This window comes from Symphalangus syndactylus, chromosome 1 (assembly GCF_028878055.3).
Source record: "Symphalangus syndactylus isolate Jambi chromosome 1, NHGRI_mSymSyn1-v2.1_pri, whole genome shotgun sequence".
Classification (NCBI taxonomy): Eukaryota; Metazoa; Chordata; class Mammalia; order Primates; family Hylobatidae; genus Symphalangus; species Symphalangus syndactylus.
Genome location: NC_072423.2, coordinates 103,220,176 through 103,241,691, shown reverse-complemented (window position 1 = coordinate 103,241,691; position 21,516 = coordinate 103,220,176). Strand labels below are relative to the sequence as shown.

Sequence of the window (21,516 nt, the reverse complement as noted above, 5' to 3'; positions counted from 1 at the left end):
TCTTGCAGAGAAGCTGCCAAGTAATACAGTCTATAAAGGAAAGAGTGAAAGAGATTAAAAGATTAGTCTACACTCCAAATATGTCAACTGCCCCAATAATAATTTTAAACAGATACTTGTTAAAAAAGCAGTATCATGGATACACAGACTTATTTTTCATTGATTGAGTAAATATTAAGTAAATGCAAGATACTGGCAATACAGGAACAAAACAGCTAATTACCCATATCAATGAGCCACAGCCTAACAGCAAAATACGATACAGAGAAATGACAATACAGAGGGAGAGGTGCTGGGATAGAATTATGAACAAAATACTATGGAGACACAGAAGAGTGTCCTGGCCAAAGAGGAGTAAGAAAATTATTGAGGATTCCTAAAGGAGGTAACATTTAAGCCAATTTATAAGAGAGATACAAAGTTGGCCGGGTGTGGTGGCTCACGCCTGTAATCCCAGCACTTTGGAAGGCTGAGGCAGGTGGATCACCTGAGGTCAGGAGTTCCAGACCATCCTGGCCAACATGGGGAAACCCCGTCTCCACTAAAACTACAAAAATTAGCTGGGCATGGTGGCAAACGCCTGTAGTCCCAGCTACTCGGGAAGCTGACACAGGAGAATCACTTGAACCCAGAAGGCAGAGGCTGCAGTAAGCCGAGATTGTGCCACTACACTCCAGCCTGGGTGACAGAGCGAGACTCTGTCTTAAAAAAAAAAAAAAAAAAGTTATCCATAGGAAGGAGAAAAGGCCTTTTGAGTAAAAAGTTAAATACGGAAGCATGAACATGTTGCTTAAAGAGTTGCAGATAATGGTAAGGACAATAATAGCCACCATTTACTGAAGATGTCCTCCGTGCCAGTCTCTGGTCCAAGAACACTGCACAAATTATCACATTTAATCTTCACAATAAGAGTTTATTTATGATGCCCGTTTCACAGATGAAGAAACTAAAGCATGGGCAGAACTTGATATTTACCTGGTACGCACCAGAACCAGTTGGTTACTGCCATCATTCATTCTGATTAATGAGTGCCCTATTAAGACAGGTTGTTAGCTCTGTCATAACCAGACACAAAGGAACATCTTGTCAAGGATATGGGTGCACTAAAACTAGGTACAATCCAGAAAAAGCAATCCTTTTGTATCAGGAGGAATGATCCTTCTGCAAGGTTAACACTAAATATATGTTTCTGGTAAAGTTTCAGGACACAGGAGAGCAAAATCTTAATTCTGCTGTGCCTTCCCTCTTGGTCCTAAAGAAGATGCTTTTTTCTATAATTTTACTGACCCTGCCAAATTTTTTTTTTCCTTATAGAACTCACAGTCTATCTCAGGTTTCAAAGCCAGAATCCTGAGCAGGGCTGTGTTGCACAACTTGTGCAGCATTTGCAGTGGGCCTGGCTGTTTTTTAACTCAACAAGCAGAAAAATACTCCAAGATATAAACCACTCATAAATTAAAAGATATATGAGATTTCATGACTATGACACCAAATCGACAAGCAATACAAGGAAAAAATAAGACTTCAAAAGAAAAAAAAAAAACAGAAGAAAACAAAAAAAGATAAATAAGACCATTAAATTATAAACTTCTGTGCACAGGCTGGGCGCGGTGGCTCACGCTTGTAACCCCAGCACTTTGGGAGGCTGAGGTGAGTGGATCACGAGGTCAGGAGTTCAAGACCAGCCTGGCCAAAATGGTGAAACCTCATCTCTACTAAAAATACAAAAATTAGCTAAGTGTGGTGGCGCACACCTGTAATCCCAGCTACTGGGGAGGCTGAGACAGGAGAATCACTTGAATCTAGGAGGCAAAGTTTGCAGTGAGCCAAGATCATGCCACCATACTCCAGCCTGGAAGACAGAGCAAGACTCCATCTCAAAAAATAAATAAATAAAATAAAATAAACTTCTGTGCATCAAACGACACCATCAAGAGAGCAAAAAGACAATACAAAATAGAAGAAAATATTCACAACACATATATCTAATAAGGATAGAATATATAAAGAATTCCTATAACTAAAAAAAAAAAACCCAAACAACTCTATTAAAAGTGGGCAAAGGACTTGAATAGACATTTCTCCAAAGAAAATATATAAATGGCCAATAAACAGGCTGGGCATGGTGGCTCACGCCTGTAATTGCAGCACTTTGGGAGGCCGAGGCAGGTGGATCACCTGAGGTCAGGAGTTCGAGACCAGCCTGGCCAACATGGTGAATCCCCGTCTCTACTAAAAATACAAGAATTAGCTGGGTGTGGTGGTTCACGCCTGTAATCCCAGCTACTCAAGGGGCTAAGGCAGGAGAATTGCTTGAACCTGGGAGGTGGAGATTGCAGTGAGCCAAGATTGCGCCACTGAACTCCAGCTGGGCAACAGGGTGAGACTCCGTTTCAAAAATAAATAAATTAATTAATTAATTAAATGGCCAATAAACAATGGAAAGATACTCAATATCACCGATCATGAGGGAAATGAAAATGAAACCCACAATAAAATACTAACTCATGCCCATTAGGATGGCTACTATCAAAAAAATGGAAAATAACAGGCCAGGTGTGGTGGCTCCCACCTGTAATCTCAACACTTTGGGAGGCCAAGGCAGGAGGACTGCTTGAGCACAGGAGGACTACTTGTGCACAGGAGGACTGCTTGAGCACAGGAGTTCAGGACCAGCAACATTGCAAGATCCTGTCTCTACAGAAAAAATAAAAAATTAGCCAGGCGTGGTGGTGTGCACCTGTACTCCCAGCTACTCAGGAGGCTGAGGCAAAAGGATCACTTGGGCCCAGGAGTTCAAGGTTACAGTGAGCTATGATTGTGCCAATTCACTCCAGCCTGAGCAACAGCACAAGACCCTATCACACACACAAAAAAAGCCAACATATTTAAATAGATATTTCACCAAAGATATATCAATGAAAGGAAGTAGATGAAAAGGTGCTCACCATCATTAGTCATTAGAGAAAAGCAAATTAAAATCACCATTTCAAACATTCTAGAATGGCCATAATGAAAATGACAACATCAAATGTTGGCAGAGATGTTAAGAAATAGGAACCCTCATACACTGCTGGTAAGAATGTAAACTGATGGGCCACTTTGGCAAACAGTTTGGTGATTTCTTAAAAAGATTTATCAATTCATGCTGCTCTACCAATGACTTTGTGCAAAAGTTATCTACCTACATCCAGCAGAGAGACTTCTTCCACCGGAAAGAGAAAACAATCAGTAGTCTACTACATTATGATTAATAGTCTAAATTAGTAGGCCCAAACCATGAAAATGTCAAGATTAAATTAAGATTTAAAAAAATTTATCATATCATCTCATATCCAAGACTCTAGTAACTGTTGTTCTCTGAACTATCATTAATACTCAGGCAGAACAGTAACAGAATGGCAGGGGGCCATGCCATTTACAGAGTACCATGCATCAGGCACTGTGTTTAATCCCCCTAGCAGACAAAAAATTTGAGGCTTAAAGATGCTATTCAGCCTATTAGCACACAGTTCTGATTGCCAAGGTGAAGCCCTTTGCTTTTTCCTCTATTTCATAAGGCTTCTAAAAATTTCAATAAGACCAAGTCCAGAATTTGTAAACAGTACTATTTAAAATGTTATCCTTGATTCTAATACTTCCATTTAGATATATGTATATACCAGAAAGAAAATCTTATAAAATCAGATTATTAAGTCATGTTTTAAATATATCTATGTATAACAAAAGGAACAAGTTTTAGAAGTAGTGGCTGCTGGCCAGGCACAGTGGCTCAGCCTGTAATCCCAGCACTTTGGGAAGCCGAGGTGGGCGGATCACTGGAGGTCTGGAGTTTGAGACCAGCCTGGCCAATATGGTAAAACCCAGTCTCTACTAAAAATACAAAAATTAGCCAGGCGTGGTGGTGGGCGCCTGTAATCCCAGCTCCTTGGGAGGCTGAGGCAGGAGAATCTCCCGAACCCGTGAAGCAGAGGTTGCAGTGAGCCGAGATCACGCCACTGCACTCTAGCCTGGGCGACAGAGTGAGACTCTGTCTCAAAAAAAAAACCCAAAAAACAAACAAACAAAAAAACAAAACAAAAAACAAAAAAGGTAGTGGCCGGGAGTGGTGGCTCACACCTGTAATCCCAGCTCTTTGGGAGGCCAAGGTGGGCAGCTCACCTGAGGTCAGGAGTTTGAGACCAGCCTTGCCAACATGGCAAAACCCTGTCTCTATTAAAAATACAAAAATTAGCCAGGCACGGAGGCGGGTGCCTGTAATCCCAGCTACCTGGGAGGCTGAGGCAGGAGAAACACTTGAACCTGGGAGAGCCGAGATAGTGCCACTGTACTCCAGCCTGGGCAACAGAGTGAGACTCTGTCTCATAAATAAATAAATGTAGTACATTATAAAGTTATTAGAAAATAACTTTATAATCCCAACTTTTTCAGTGGAAAATTCATGAATGTCCATTGTCATGTCAGAGAGATGTCTTCCATGGGAAGGAGAAAATAGTCAGTAGTCTGCTACATTACAATTAGCAAAATAGTCTAAATTACTACGCCCAAACCATGAAAATAAATGTCAAGATTAAATTAAGATTTAAAAATTTTTCTCATATCTTCTCATACCCAAGACTCATGTTCTTAATTAATGTACCATTTAGTTGTCATCTAGGTTAAGAAAACTTCCAAACTCAGAATTCATATACTTAAACATTTGTTAAACTCCTACCATGAACAAGGTACTGTATGTCTTTTCCATATGAAAAGACACTTTGAACTGCTCCCTAAATCAATAACCTGTGCTACAGGGACATATACTTGTTTTGAGACCTAGCTGAGTATTTTGTGACAAGTCAGGAATAATTCTAGTTTTCTATAAGGTTTTACTCAAGCAGTATTGGAAAGTTCTGTCTTATTGGGCTTCTATATATATATAGAAAGTTCTGTTTTATTGGGCTTTTAAATATCTATATTATATATTTAAATATTTAAATATATATTTATATTTAATATATTAAATATATATTAAATATATAATATTTAATATATATAAAGCTAACATTTTTGAGACTTCATTTTACTATAATTCATTCAATGTCTATAACACTATATTTTTTGGTAGGAGGACATGACAGATTATACATATATAAGAGCCTGCATATTTTAGTGGGAGATTAGCAGGAAATTATACTCTTCTCCAAAGGCCCTGAAGAAAGCTGCCATCAACATAAAAAATAATCAAGGATGAAAAGAAAGAAACCTGTTCAGCAACACTGCACACCAAAAACAGAACACCAAGTTTATACTTTACCTGTAGGTTTAAGGTCTCCTATTCGAATAATGTGTGGCCAGTGCTGGAGTGTCTTAGCAAAAAAAGGGTTGGTTACTCCTAATATAACTGAGGGCCTATATAAAACAAAACAAAATAAAAAAGGTGAGAAAAAGATGAATGTTAAATCAGTGAAGAATAGTTTACATTTTTTTCAATGAACAATATACAGATTGCTTTTTCCTTTATTCAACACATTACATATCAACTACATGCCAGGCAACACATTTTACACTAGACATATAAAGATGAAAGGACACGGTCCTTCCAACAGCACACAGGAAGAAAGGTATACACACCCAGTTATGATGCCAAAATTAGAAGACAGTGAAGGTGGTTTAAAATGCACAACAATCGGCCGAGCGCGGTGACTCACGCCTGTAATCCCAGCAATTTCGGAGGCCGAGGCGGGCGGATCACGAGGTCAGGAGTTCGAGGCCAACCTGGCCAACATGGTGAAACCCCATCTCTACTAAAATTACAAAAAATTAGCTGGGCGTCGGCCACCCACCGTCTGGGAAGTGAGGAGCGCCTCTGCCCGGCCGCCCCGTCCGAGAAGAAGTGAGGAGCGCCTCTGCCCGGCCGCCCCGTCCGGGAAGAAGTGAGGAGCGCCTCTGCCCGGCCGCCCCGTCCGGGAAGAAGTGAGGAGCGCCTCTGCCTGGGCGCCCCGTCCGGGAAGAAGTGAGGAGCGCCTCTGCCCGGCCGCCCCGTCTGGGAAGAAGTGAGGAGCGCCTCTGCCCAGCCACCCATCGTCTGGGAGGTGAGGAGCGCCTCTGCCCGGCCACCCATCGTCTGGGAGGTGAGGAGCGCCTCTGCCCGGCCACCCATCGTCTGGGAGGTGAGGAGCGCCTCTGCCCGGCCACCCATCGTCTGGAAAGTGAGGAGCGCCTCTGCCCGGCCACCCATCGTCTGGAAAGTGAGGAGCGCCTCTGCCCGGCTGCCCCATCTGGGAAGTGAGGAGTGCCTCTGCCCGGCCACCCATCGTCTGGGAGGTGAGGAGCGCCTCTGCCCGGCCGCCCATCGTCTGGGAAGTGAGGAGCGCCTCTGCCCGGCCACCCATCATCTGGGAAGTGGGGAGCGCCTCTGCCCGACCACCCATCGTCTGGGAAGTGGGGAGCGCCTCTGCCTGGCCACCTATCGTCTGGGAAGAAGTGAGGAGCGTCTCTGCCTGGCCGCCCCATCTGGGAAGTGAGGAGCCCCTCTGCCCGGCCGCCCCGTGTCTGGGTAGAAGTGAGGAGCTCCTCTGCCTGGCCGCTCCGTCTGGGAGGTCTACCACGGAGGCCAGAAGCAATGTGGGGGCTGGACGTGGTGGCTCACGCCTGTGGTCCCGGCACTCTGGGGGGCGAGGCGGGTTGATCACTTCGGGCTAGGAGTTCGAGACCAGTCTGGCCAACTTGGCGAAACATGAAGAATACAACAGACAAACCAACCAACCAACTCAATGACAACAAAACAGGTCTACCCTGGAGTCATACTCTAATTTTTTCTATTTTCCTCCCTTTCTGATCCTTTATCCCACTTTCTTTTTCTTCCTCTTCCTTCTCCCTCTTCTTTGTCAAATAGAGGATTGAGTTATTATCACTGATCCATATAAAGTCCTTCTCTCATTTATTTTAACTCCCACCCCCATTTCTATTCCCCGACTTCCCACGTGCAACCTTCCTAATATGTTTGATACGCATCTTTTTGTTTGTATGTATTTTTAGAAAATGTTTATTGTTTTTGTATGCAAAAAAAATTAATAAAAAAAAAATAAAAATAAAAAAAAAAATTAGCTGGGCGTACTGGCGGGCGCCTGTAATCCCAGTTACTCAGGAGGCTGAGGCAGGAGAATCGCTTGAAACCAGGAGGCGGAGGTTGCAGTGAGCCGAGATTGCACCACTGCACTCCAGCCTGGGCAACAGAGTGAGACTCTATCTCAAAAAAAAAAAAGGCACAATAATCACAAAGGAGAACCTATGTCTACCAGGGGATTAAAGGACAGCCTCACCAAAGAGGTAATATTTACAGGAAGACATGAAAGATGAGTAGGTGTTTTTTGCCAAGTGGATGAGAGAGGGAAGAGTGATGCAGAACAAACTATGTGCAAAGCAATGAAGTGACATTATGGCCTGTCTGTAGAACTACACAGAGTTTAGCATTCCTGGAGCAAAAGCAGAAAGGACGAATAGTCAGAAATGAGAATATTGTTGCCTGATCGTTAGTACCATGTTAGTATGCTAAGAAGTTTAGATGTTATCTTACAGGCAAAGGGAAACTACTAGATAACCAAGTGGAGGAATGACGCATTAAAGAAAAAGTGCTTATTAGAAAGATCAATCGGCCAGGCGCGGTGGCTCACACCTGTAATCCCAACACTTTGGGAGGCCAAGGTGGGCAGATCATGAGGTCAGGAGTTCAAGACCAGTCTGGCCAATATAGTGAAACCCTGTCTCTACTAAAAATACAAAAAATTAGCTGGGCGTGGTAGTGTACACCTGTAATCCCAGCTACTTGGGAGGCTAAAGCAGGAGAATCACGTGAACCCGGGAGGCAGAGTTTGCAGTAAACCAAGATGGCGCCATTGCACTCCCTCCTGGGTGACAGTGCCAGACTCCGTCTCAAAAAAAAAAAAAAACAAACTATCAGTCTGAAATCAGAACTCAGAACACAATACCTAGCGAACACCAACATTTAAGGGATTCGTAGAGAAAAGTCTGCAAAGAAGATTGGGATGTACCACAAGACAGCCCAGGAGAGAATGGTATTAGAGATTTAAAAAAAAATTTTTTTTGAGACAAGGACTCACTCTGTCCCCCAGGGCTGGAGTCCAGTGGCACGATCTGAGTTCACTGCAACCTCTGCCTCCTAGGCTCAAGCCATCCTCCCACCTCAGCCTCATGAGTAGCTGGGACTACAGACGCATGCCACCACATCCAGCTAATTTTTGTATTTTTTTTGTGGAGACAGAGTTTTGCCATGTTGCCCAGGCTGGTCTCTAACTCCTGGGCTTAAGTGATCTGCCCGCCTAGGCCTACCAAAGTGCTGGGATTACAGGCATGGGCCATCACGACCGGCTGGTGATTAAAATATTTTTAAGGTTAAAAGTGTAAATGTTACAAGAAAGAAGAGGTGGCAGACCAGCCTGGGCAACGGGGAAGGGAGGGGAGGGGAAGGGAAGGGGAGAGGGGGAGGGGGAAAGACAGAAAAAGGAAAAACAGGGTAATGATATGCCCACTGGGTGAAACAGTGAGAAGGGTCTTGATGATTTGGCAAGAACAAATTCAGTGAACATGAAGAAGTCAACCCGCAGTTGACTAGAAGCAACCAGAAAATCAGGAAGTGGAGATAGTACATGCAGATTTTTGTTGTTGCTTTAGAAATCGAGCTGTAAAAAGGTGAGCAATAGAGCAAGAGCTAAAAGGGAAAGGGTAAGATTATTTTTTCTTTTTACAGATTGAAAAGATTTTTCATAAAAAGGTAGAATTGAAAGTACAACCCAGTGGCTATTAATGACAATATAGCTTCCATTAATAAATAAAATCATGTGGGCTGGGTGTGGTGGCTCACACCTGTAATCCCAGCACTTTAGGAGGCTGAGGCATGCAGATCACGAGGTCAGGAGTTCGAGATCAGCCTGATCAACATGGTGAAACCCCGTCTCTACTAAAAATACAAAAATTAGCCAGGCGTGGTGGCGCGTGCCTTTAGTCCCAGCTACTTAGAAGGCTGAGGCAGGAGAATCTCTTGAACCCAGGAGGCAGAGGTTGCAGTGAGCTGAGATCGTGCCACTGCACTCCAGCCTGGACAACACAGCAAACCTCTGTCTCGAAAATAAATAAATAAAAATAAATACAAAAAGTCACTCAAATAAGGTACTAACTCTTAAAATCTAAAATTATTTCTAGCAGCTCCTCAAACTTTCCTTTTATAAGATCATTCTGCCTATAAGCTTTTATTACCAAAAATAATTCTACACAATTTTGGTTATAAAGGTAATACCTGGTCAACAGAAGTTATTCTGTTTACTTACGGAGCTTGGGTACGGGTAGTATATTCTTTGAATTCACTGTCATGAATAGTGAAATAAGGTCGGAAATCACTGAAGTACTTTAATGGAGAAACACAGCTGTGGAGCAGGAAGAACATGTAAAATGAAGGACACAGAAATTAAAGGTCTTAATCTATAACTAGAAAACATCTATACAAATGGTATACACACAAAGGGATACTTTGTTTGTTTTAATAAATGGTAAACTCATTTCACAGAATTAGAAAGACAGATATATGTAATGTGAAATGGCATACTGAAAGAACACACTGGGTTTGGGGCAGAAGATGGGGTGAAATTCTGGCTCTACCATCCACTAGCTATGTGCCTTTGACTCTACACGGATCATTCATACAAGTAATATTTATCAAGGAACAACTTCATGTAATGAATCAATGTGCCTGTTACTCAGAACAACAAAGGCATGGTTCCAGCCCTCATGGAGCCTGAATCAATTTTCTCATCCATAAAATGGTGCTATAATAAGCATTACCTTCTGACAGGGTTTTTGCATGGATCAATGCAATAATGGGTGGGGAAAAATACGACAGGTGGGAAGTGCTGCAAATATCACCAACAGGTTAAGTATCGCAGCATCAAAAAAAAAAAAAAAAAAAAAGCCAGAAATAGTAACCAAATAGACTCACTTAACAAGTGCCAATACAGTCTCTGATGATTCCGATGGTGATGGTGCCATAACCACAAGGGGCTCCCCCAACAGCACCAGCTCCCAGAGCATCTGACTATGAAGGAAAACTGGGCAGAAACACCTGAAAGGTGATGCACAGTAGAAATATTTTTTAATGTAGCTAATCCTGTTTTTAAAATTACTATATAATCTTTCTAAAAACTCCACATTGATATAAATTCTTCCTATTTGTATCTTGATCTGATACACAAATTCATTTAGAATATGGTGATGTATAGAGATGGAAGTCCCTTTTATCCACATAAAAATATCTATCAATTTGACTCATCCTAATTTTTACAAAATTAAATGTAATATATTGACACACAGAATAACTGACAATAAAAGCACATAATGCTCGAATTGTTGTACCATATGATAGATCTATTTTATCAATATTGCTTTGATACTTTGAATTTCAATCCTAAATATTTTTAAGGAAATAAGAAAAATTAATTTTCCAAGGGCACTTATTGGATATACTTAATTTAAAACCCAATACTTTTGACATTAAAGAATGATGACAAATCACAAGGGGGAGTGCTAATGCTGAACAAGAGCGAACCTCCTAGGCAGATACTCCCTCTACAGAAGTGCTGAGTCTTTTTACAGCAGCCCTGGAATTGGGTGGAGGCCTGTTGGGACACAACTCTGCTAGTATGTTACTAGGCCTAAGACATTTGGTAACTTTCACTTATTTAGGAATTTCCTCCTGGCTTGGTAAAAATTTTTCCTAGTAGATTGGGGGGAAATCTTATCCATTTATGAAAATCACAATGAATCCACTCAGTTGAAAAGACACACATGCAAATAAAAAGAAAAGAAAAATCAAACAATTAAGTGCAAAAATATGCAACAAATTATGAGATGGAAATTAGGGGAGTTAATTTTAACTATTCAAAAACAAGATAAGTGCCACAAAAGAAACAAACAACAACATAAAAACAGCTCATGGGTAAGGCAAAGGAGCTCTTCCTCTTCCCTTCCTAAACAACTCAGTCCTAAAGCAGAACATGGTAGGTATCTCTGCCACGAGGGAAAGTGAGCCGTATTGACCAGGGAGGCGTGTCAGAGCTTATGTAAGGTAAGGTGGACATGTACATGCAGACAGTGGCCTACTGTGGAACTGCTGGAGCCCAAATGTGGTGAGGAATGTATACATGTGTGGGGATTATCTGATTTGAGTTCACAGAGCCCAGGAAGCACAGACGGGTAGCCTGATGTGTAGCATCAAAGACAGAATGAGTTGAGGAGGTTGGCACAATGTGGGACCACCTGGCACAAGATGTCAGAGCAGAGAAATGAGGGTATCTCCATGGAGAAGTACCCTGGAGTGGGGTAAGCACACAAGCAGGGTAAGGAGGACATTCATGTGAGGCTTGACCTGGTGTTGAGAGTCAGAGCTCAAAAAGGGGAAGATGGCACCCACTTGGAGATGTGGTCTAGTGGGACAGAGTAACCTGAATGAGACAGGAGGGTATCCATGGGGGTGGCGGTGGGGGGTCAATCCAACAAGAAGAATCAGAGAGTGAGCAGGGTAAGGAGGGTATCCATGCAGAAGGGAAGCCAGGTGTAGAATGTCAGGGCCCAGTGGGGATGAGAAAAGTATTAGCATGGGGGACAAAGTTGCAGCAGAGTCCTAGCCAGAGCAATCAGACAAGAGAAAGAAATAAACAGCATGCAAATTGGTAATGAGGAAGTTAAACTGTCACTGTTTGCTGATGACTATACCTAGAAAACCCTAAAAACTCATCCAAAAAGCTCCTAGAACTGGTAAGTGAATTCAGCAAAGTTTCCGAATACAAAATTAATGTACACAAATCAGCAGCTCTCCTATATACCAACAGCAACCAAGCTGAGAATCAAATCAACCCCTTTTACAATAGCTGCAATAAATAAAATAAAATACTTAGGAATATACTTACCCAAGGAGGTGAAAGACCTCTACAAGGAAAATGACAAAACACTGCTGAAAAAAATCACAGGTGACACAAACAAATGGAAACACATCCTATGCTCATGGATGCGTAGTCAATATTGTGAAAATGACCATACTGCCAAAAGCAATCTACAAATTCAACGCAATTCTCATCAATGCCCTCCTTACACTGCTTGTTCCCATCATTCTTCACAGAACTAGAAAAAACAATCCCAAAATTCATATGGAACTAAAAAAGAGCCTGCATAGCCAAAGTAAGACTAAGCAAAAAGAACAAATCTGGAAGCAATACATTATCTGCCTTCAAACTGTACTACAAAGCCATAGTCACCAAAACAGCATGGTACTGGTATAAAAATAGGCATGTAGACCAATGGAACAGAACAGAGAACCCAGAGATAAGGCCAAATGCTTACAGTCAACTGATCTTCAACAAAGCAAACAAAAACATAAATTGGGGAAAGGACACCCTATTTAACAAATGGTGCTGAGATAATTGGCAAGCCACATGTAGAAGAATGAAACTGGATCCTCATCTCTCATCCTTTACAAAAACAAACTCAAGATTAATCAAAGACTTAAATCTAAGACCTGAAATCATAAAATTTCTAGAAGATAACATTGGAAAAAACCCATCCAGGCATAAACTTAGGCAAAGACTTCATGACCAAGAACCCAAAAGCAAATGCAACAAAACAAAGATAAATAGATTTATTTTGCTTCTGTACAACAAAAGAAATAATCAGCAGAGTAAACAGACAACTCACAGAATAGGAGAAAATCTTCACAATCTATACATCCAAACAAAGGACAAATATCCAGAGTCCATAAGGAACTTAAATCAGCAAGAACAAAACAAACAATCCCACCAAAAAGTGGGCTAAGGACATGAATAGACAATTCTCAAAAGAAGATATACAAATTGCCAACAAACATTAAAAAATGCTTAACATCACTAATTATCAGGGAAATGCAAATCAAACCCACAATGCACTAGTACCTCACTCCTGCAAGAATGGCCATAATAAAAAAATCAAAAAATAATAAATGTTGGTGTGGATGTGGTGAAAAGGGAATACTTTTACACTGCTGGTAGGAATGTAAACTAGTACAACCACTATGGAAAACAGTATGGAGATTCCTTAAAGAACTAAAAGTAGATCTACCATTTGGTCCAGCAATTCCACTACTGGGTATCTACCCAGAGGAAAAGAAGTCATAAAAAAAAAAAAGATACTTGCACATGCATGTTTACAGCCGCACAATTCACAATTGCAAAAATATGGAAAATGCCCATCAATCAATGAGTGAAGAAAAAAAAATATATATATATAGTTGTGTGTGTATATATATATATTTGTCCCCCATGCTAATACTTTTCTCATCCCCCCGGGCCCTGACATTCTACACCTGGCTTCCCTTCTGCATGGATACCCTCCTTACCCTGCTCACTCTCTGATTCTCCTTGTTGGATTGACCCCCCACCCCCCCCGCCATGGATACCCTCCTGTCTCATTCAGGTTACTCTATCCCACTAGACCACGTCTCCAAGTGGGTGCCATCTTCCCCTTTTTGGGCTCTGACTCTCTGTGTATGTGTGTGTATATATATATATATATATATATATATATATATATATATATATACACATACACACCATGGAATACTACTCAGCCATAAAAAGGAATGAAATAATGGCATTCACAGCAACCTAGATGGAATTGGAGACCATTATGCTAAAGTAACTTAGGAATGGAAAACCAAACATCATATGTTCTCACTCATAAGTGGGAGCTAAGCTATGAGGATGCAAAGACATAAGAATGATACAATGAACTTTGGGAACTCAGTGGGGAAAGGGAGGGAGGGGGTGAGGGATAAAAAGACTACATGTACATTCCTCGTGTGATGGGTACATCAAAATCTCAGAAATCATCACTAAAGAACTTATTCATGCAACCAAACGCCACCTATTCCCCAAAAACCTTTTGAAATAAACAAACAAAAAACCTAAAAAAAAAAAAGTTGCAGCAGAGATGCGGCATTGATTACTAACAGAGGTATTGATTAAATCAGTTAATAAAGAATAATTTAATATATATGAGTGCATATATATACATGCATTTACATATATATATATATACACACACACACACATACATACATACACACACACATCGTAGTTTTGTCCACTTGAGAGGGTCTAAAAGCAATGATATCTCAATATCAATAAGCACACCAAGTGCCCAGATATTGTCTTCTAAATCTTATTCTCTGCTAAAAAGAACCAAGGCTTTTTAGAGAAATGGCTGGTTCTAGGGCTTGGGAAGAGAAAATACAAGATGATCTGGAACCCAAGAGAATGGAAAACATGTCCACACAAAGATGTATACACAAATGTGGACAGTAGCATTATTCATAATAACCAAAAGTGTAAACCATCCAAACCTGCAACAAAAGGTGAATGGATAGACAAAATGTAGTATATCCACATGGAATTTTTTTTTTTTTTTTTTTTTTTTTTTTTGAGATGGGACTTTTGCTCTTGTTGCCCAGGCTGGAGTGCAATGGCACGATCTTGGCTCACCACAACCTCTGCCTCCCAGATTCAAGCGATTCTCCTGCCTCAGCATCCCGAATAGCTGGGATTACAGGCATGTGCCATCATATCCGGCTAGTTTTGTATTTTTAGTAGAGATGGGGTTTCTCCATGCCAGTCAGACTGGTGTCGAACTCCCAATCTCAGATGATCTGACCACCTCGGCCTCCCAAAGTGCTGGGATTACAGGCGTGAGCCACCGCACCTGGCCCATCCACATGGAATATTATTCAACCCTTAAAAAAATGAAGTACAGACAGTCTCCGTGTTACAATGGTTCGACTTACAATTTTCAACTCTATGATGTTGCAAAAGCAGTACGCATTCAGTATGCTCAACACATGACAGACTTACCTCCAGATAAGCCCATTGTAAACTGAAAATATCAAAAACGCACTTTCAACTTACAATTTTCAAACTTACAATGGGTTTAACAGGACATAACCCCCTTTTAAGTCTAGGAGCATCTGTACTGATTCATGATACTGCACAGATGAACCTTATAAACATTATTCTGGGTGAAGGAAGACAGACACAAAAGGTCACATTTTGTATGATTCTAGTTAAATGTAATGTCCAAAATAGGCAAGTCCATAGAGACAGAAAGTAAGTTAGTAATGGCAAGGGGCTGGGAAGAAGAGGGAATGGGAACTGCTAATAGGTACAGGGTTACGTTTTTTTTTTGTTTTTTTTTATTATACTTTAGGGTTTTAGCAGGGTTACATTTTGAGGTGATGAAAACGTTCTGGAATTAGCAGTGATGGTTGTACAACTTTGTGAATATATTAAGAAACTAGTGAATTGTACTTTAAAAGGTTGAATATTGTATGGTATGATAATTACAAACCAGTTTATTTAATTACCAAAAAAAAAAAAAAAGATAAACCTGGAATATCTCACACCAGAAAGCAAGAAAGTGTTCAAAGAATGACAGAGATATGGCAAAAGAACATAGAAGCCAGCCTGTAGTAAGTTCTCACTGGCTAAACTGGGACAATTTGAATATCAAAATAGGTAATAATGGATTAGAATCCATTGAATAAAACAAGAAATCAGAGTCCAAACAGACATATAAAAATAGTGTGGTGATTTAAAATATGTCCAGGCTGTGCATGGTGGCTCACTCCTGGAACCCCAACACCTAGGTGGGAGAATCACTTGAGGCAAGAGTTTAAGACCGGCCTGGGTAACATAGCAAGACACCCTCTCTACAAAAATAATAAAATAAAAATAAAAATAAAAATAAATAAATAACATCTGTCCACAAATTATCTGACACTCCTTTCAAAACATGGAGCCTAATTCTCCTGTTTTTGAGCGCGGACTGGATTACTGGTTTGATTGTAATTAACAGAATGTGGTAGAAATGACAATGTACAACTTTGAAGGCTGAGTCATACAGGACACTGTGGCTTCAGCCTTCTCTCAGTGCTTACTCTGGGAAAAGTTAGCTGCCATGTTGTGAGAACATTAGGAAGCCCTATGGAGAAGTCCATAAGGCTAGGGCTGAGACCTCCTAACAACAGCCACAAAGAACTGCGATCTCCAGCCAACAGCTGTGCAAGTAAGCCTTGTAGGGAAGCAGACTCTCCAGACTCCTATGTCCAACTGACTGAAACCACAGATAACAACTTGACTGTAACCACATAAAAAACTCTGAGCCAGAACTACCCACCTAAGCAGCTCCCAGATTTCCAACCCTCAGAAACTGTGTGAAATAATGTTTGTTCTTTTAAGCCTAAGTACTGGGATAATTTGTTACACATCAATAAATAACATACATAGTTTCAAATATCTCCCCCCAAAATACCTAATTACAAAAGAAAAAACAATTAACTTATCAGTGGAGAAGCTTGGAGGATACCACATTAATCAAGTGATCAAACTGAACATTATCAATAACAAGTCAAGCTCAACTTGTGTGCCACCTCCTGACAGATGCAGAGCCTCAATCTAATCAGGAGTAAATACCTGACAATCCTAAACTGAGGAGTTTCTGCAAAATAACTGTCCTGTAATCTGTAAAATATCAGGATCATGAAAGTCAGAGACTAGCCGGGCGCGGTGGCTCACGCTTGTAATCCCAGCACTTTGGGAGGCCGAGGCGGGCGGATCACGAGGTCAGGAGATCGAGACCACGGTGAAACCCCGTCTCTACTAAAAATACAAAAAATTAGCCGGGCGTGGTGGCAGGCGCCTGTAGTCCCAGCTACTCGGAGAGGCTGAGGCAGGAGAATGGCGTGAACCCGGGAGGCGGAGCTTGCAGTGAGCCGAGATTGCGCCACTGCACTCCAGCCTGGGTGACAGAGCGAGACTCCGTCTCAAAAAAAAAAAAAAAAAAAAAAAAAGAAAGTCAGAGACTAAAGAACTATTCTAGACTGAAGATGACTAATGAGATGTGACAGCTACATGCAACATGATTCTCAACTAGACATTATTGTAATAACTGGTAACATTTGAACTGGTCTTAGTATTAGATTATATTAACTTATCAATGTTGATTTTACCAATTTTGATGGTTGCGTTGTATACTTGTTAGTAGGAAATAGACTCTAAAGTATTAAGGGATGACAGGGCACCAAGTTGCCAGCTTACTACCAAATGGTTCGGGAAAAAAAGTCTTCTGTATTGTACTTGCTACTTTTCTGTTGGTTTGTAAAAATAAGCAAAGGAAAAATGAAAAAGGCCTACATGAAAACATCTGACCAATTGACTTTAATAGTGGGATTCCTTTAAGGCACCAAGTTGCAAATTATTGTCTTTCAAGTATATTAATATATTATTAGCAAAGGGCACAAATAGAAGATAGGAAGTGTAGTTACAAGATAAATCATTCTTTGAAAGCTTTGTATTATACTGATAATATGTTATCAAAGTTGTTTTTTTGGGTGGGAGGTAAATTTTTAATATTCAGGAAAGGAAACTTGTCTTGAACTAAAAAATATTAGTAGTAGGCTGGGCGCGGTGGCTCACGCCTGTAATCCCAGCACTTTGGGAGGCTGAGGCGGGAAGATCACGAGGTCAGGAGATTGACACCATCCTGGCTAACAACGGTGAAACCCATCTCTCCTAAAAATACAAAAAATTAGCCGGATGTAGTGGCACAAGCCTGTAGTCCCAGCTACTCGGGAGGCTGAGGCAGGAGAATTGCTTGAACCCAGGAGGCGGAGGTTGCAGTGAGCCGAGATCACACCACTGCACTCCAGCCTGGGAGACAGAACGAGACTCCGTCTAAAAAAAAAAAAAGGTAGTGTGCACCAAATTAACTGCAGTATAGGATTACTGAAATGAAGGTCTGTAAGGAAATCACTGGGTCTTTTTTTTTAGTATCACATTTATATTCCCATTCTGGAGTACCATGCCTTTATGCTAAGCTCCCACCACCAAAACAGCCATGCCTTGGGAAAATAATTAGAAATTTACTTCTTTTTTTTTTTTGTTTTTTGAGATGGAGTCTCGCTCTGTTGCCCAGGCTGGAGTCCAGTGGCACGATCTCAGCTCACTGCAAGCTCCACCTCCCGGGTTCATGCCATTCTCTCGCCTCAGCCTCCCAAGTAGCTGGGACCACAGGTGCCTGCCACCATGCCTGGCTAATTTTTTTTTTTTTTTTTTGTATTTTTAGTAGAGACAGGGTTTCACCGTGTTAGCCAGGATGGTCTCGATCTCCTGACCTCATGATCCACCTGCCTTGGCCTCCCAAAGTGCTGGGATAACAGGCGTGAGCCACCATGCCCAGCCAGAAATTCACTTCTAAGAAATAAATAGTGGTTTCAACCTTTTGAGAAAGATATAGTATGTTATTATAATCTGAAACCTAAATCCAAAGGAAATTAACATGTGTCAGATAGCATCGGATACATTTTATGTGGTGACAAGGTTTCTCAATCTCTGAAACACAGAAACAGCTATAACTGTCGTCTACTCAGCCAATGCGTTAGAAAGGCAAAATAACTTGTTTCTCAAGTCACAATAGGGAACAGGGGAGAGAAGCAGGTGGCGGGAGGTGATAACTGATGTGTCTCTAAAACACAAATACTAAATATCATCAGGTAAAATGTCCCTGACTCTAAGGCAAGAAAATGTCTATTTCTTTCAACAGAAAACTGCCCTTCAATTCTAATCTCACCTCAAAAACAGAATGAGGAAACTATTTCTGTGATCAAGAAAGCTGAAACCAAAGGCGAGGTCCATGGAATAGACCTTGACCTAGTGAAAGGAGTGCCTACACTCGACTGTATCTCTGCTACTCAAATTCAAATGCCTTTCTAGGTCTCTTTACTTTGCTTTCAAGCTCAGTCTTGGTGTAAATATATTGCCTTCAATATAACTGGATAAATATGTAAACTTTCATTCACACTAATAAACGTGAAATGTAAGCTCTACAGAAACAAAAAGCATAGTCACAAATAAAGTATTAATCTAATCATTAGATATTAAATGCTTGATATAATACTATCACTGTTTGAGATTATTTTTCAAAATTTGTTTTTCTCATCTCTTGGAAAACAAGAATTTTTTTTTTTTTTTTTTGAGATAGAGTCTCGCTCTGTTGCCCAGGCTGGAGTGCAGTGGCACGATCTCAGCTCACTGCAACCTCCGTCTCCTGGGTTCAAGCAATTCTCCTGCCTCAGCCTCCTGAGTAGCTGAGATTACAGGCGCCCGCCACCATGCCCAGGTAGTTTTTGTATTTTTACTAGAGACGGGGTTTCACCATGTTGGTCAGGCTGGTCTCGAAATCCTGACCTCATGATCTGCCCGCCTCAGCCTCCCAAAGTGCTGGGATTACAGGCGTGAGCCACTGCATCTGGCGGGAAACAAGAATTTAAAAACAACAAACTAACTTGCCCCACTCTTAAAATAATATTATGTAATTCACATCCAGGAGACGAGACATGTGCTAATCAAAGGTGTTAGTGATGGGGGTAATTAACTAAGGGTTGAGCATCCCTAATGTGAAAATCTACATTCCAAAATGTTCCCAAACCCAAAAGGTTTTGAGCATTGACATGGTGCCACAAGTGGAAAATTCCACTCATGACCTCAAGATAAGTCAAAGTCAAAATGCAATCAAAATTTAGTTTCATGCACAAAATCATTAAAAATATTTTTTAAAATTACATTCAGGCTATGTGTATAAGGTGTATATGAAGCATAAGTGACCCTTGTGTTTAGACTTGGGCCCATCCCCAAGGTATCTCATTATGTATATGCAAAAATCCCCAAATGCAAAAAAGTCCAAAATCCAAAACACTTCTGATTCTGACCATTTCAGATATGGGATATGCAAGATGTACCACAAAAACTAAGATAATCAGTAACAAACAATGCGTAAGACTCATACCCAGAAGTTCAAAAGAAAAAATGTCCGATAATTGAACTCTGTATTAATTTATGCCAATTCTGCAAATTATTCCTTAATGAGTCAAGTATCAAAACGAGAAATAGTACACATTCTTCTTATTATATTTTGCCTGTAATATTTATTCATTTATTTTGGGGACACTCCCTCTTTTCATCCTAATAATGCTATAACATGTAATTTTTAAGAAAATTAATTTGTTTTAAAAGTCACATTTATAATTTATATGCAGTAAAATTTACCCTTACCAAAGATCTATTATAGTTCCATCACCTCACGAAATCCCCGCAGCCCTTATGTAGTAGATTTCCTCCCCCAGCCCCAGGTAACCACTGATCTGATTTCTGTCCCTATAGTTTTATCTTTTCCAGAACATCAAATAAATGGAATCATTCAGTATCTTTAAATTATCTGGAAACTTTCACTTAGCATAATGCTTTTGGAAGTCTTTCACATTGTTGCATATATCAACTGTTCCTTCTTTTTTTTTAAACTGCTGAATAGTATTCCATGTGCATTCATTTATTACATTTTGTTTGGCCATTTACCAGTTGATGGATACTTTGGTTGTGTATAGTTTTATACTGTTATGAACAAAGCTACTATATAGACATTTGCATACAGGTCTTCATGTAGACACATTTTCATTTTTATTGACTAAATATCTAGAAATAGGATGACTGTACTGTGCTAGAGCAACATATAAAACTAACCAATCTTTTTTTTTAACTAACCAATCTTTTGAAGCAGTATTCCATTTAGTTTACAAGTCATAAAAAACAAACAAAAAGGTCAGCCAGGTGCAGTGGCTCACACCTGTAATCCCAGCACTCTGGGAGGGCAAGGGAGGTGGATCACTTGAGGTCAGGAGTTCGAGACCAGCCTGGACAACATGGTGAAACCCCATCTCTACTAAAAATACAAAAATGTAGCCAGACATGGTGGTGTGCACCTGTAGTTCCAGCTACTTGGGTGGCTGAGGCAGGAGAATCGCTTGAACCTGGGAGGTGGAGGCTGCTGTGAGCCAAGACTACAGCAGTGCACTCCAGCCTAGGCAACAGAGTGAGACTCTGTCTCAAAAATAAAAGAAAAAAGATCCCACCAAAAAAATCCATTTTAAGTCTTTCATGACTTTTTGAGCATTTCATAACTGCTCATTTACAGCAGTGGTTTTTCAAGCTGGCCTATACATCAGAACTACCTGGGGAACTAGAACTTGGGTACCAATCCAAAGATTTAGCTGCTCTGGGTAAAGGCACAAACATTACTTTTTATTTTTCCTCTATTTCTTTTCTAAGTGCTAACAGTATCTCTTTTTTGTTTTTTTCATTTTCCATGTTGACATTTTTCAAACATACAGAAAAATAAAAACAACAGTGTAAGAAACATCATGTACATATCACTCAGATTTAATGATTAATAATATTTGCCATTTTTCACGTCATCTATTTTTTCTTACTGAAGTATTTTAAAATAAAACACAAACCTCATGACATTTCACTCCCAAATAAAATGCATCTCTTTTTTAAAAAAGCATGTTTTCTAACATCATTACAATATAATTCTCACACTAAACCAAACAAAAAT

General features: G+C 40.5%; 2 protein-coding genes across 10 annotated transcripts in view; one reads left to right on the top strand and one right to left on the bottom strand.

Moving 5' to 3' along the window:
- PDE12 (phosphodiesterase 12) overlaps positions 1 to 20,548 on the top strand; it is a 96,402-nt gene extending 75,854 nt beyond the window's left edge. The window contains exon 3 of the mRNA XM_055273255.2: positions 18,670 to 20,548. Coding sequence (XP_055129230.1) covers positions 18,670 to 18,839 — 170 coding nt within the window. The 3' untranslated portion in view covers positions 18,840 to 20,548. The remainder of the gene's footprint in view (positions 1 to 18,669) is intronic.
- Positions 1 to 21,516, bottom strand: part of DENND6A (DENN domain containing 6A) — a 69,231-nt gene that overhangs the window by 10,692 nt on the left and 37,023 nt on the right. For 6 of the 9 annotated variants that reach the window (XM_055273271.2, XM_055273280.2, XM_063645413.1 and 3 more), the window contains 3 exons: positions 9,992 to 10,114; positions 9,327 to 9,422; positions 5,297 to 5,391 (listed from right to left, as the gene is read on the bottom strand). In XM_055273271.2, the coding sequence (XP_055129246.2) occupies positions 5,297 to 5,391; positions 9,327 to 9,422; positions 9,992 to 10,114 (314 nt within the window). The remainder of the gene's footprint in view (positions 1 to 5,296; positions 5,392 to 9,326; positions 9,423 to 9,991; positions 10,115 to 21,516) is intronic. The other 3 variants (XM_063645415.1, XM_063645423.1, XM_063645417.1) reach the window with 1 other exon arrangement.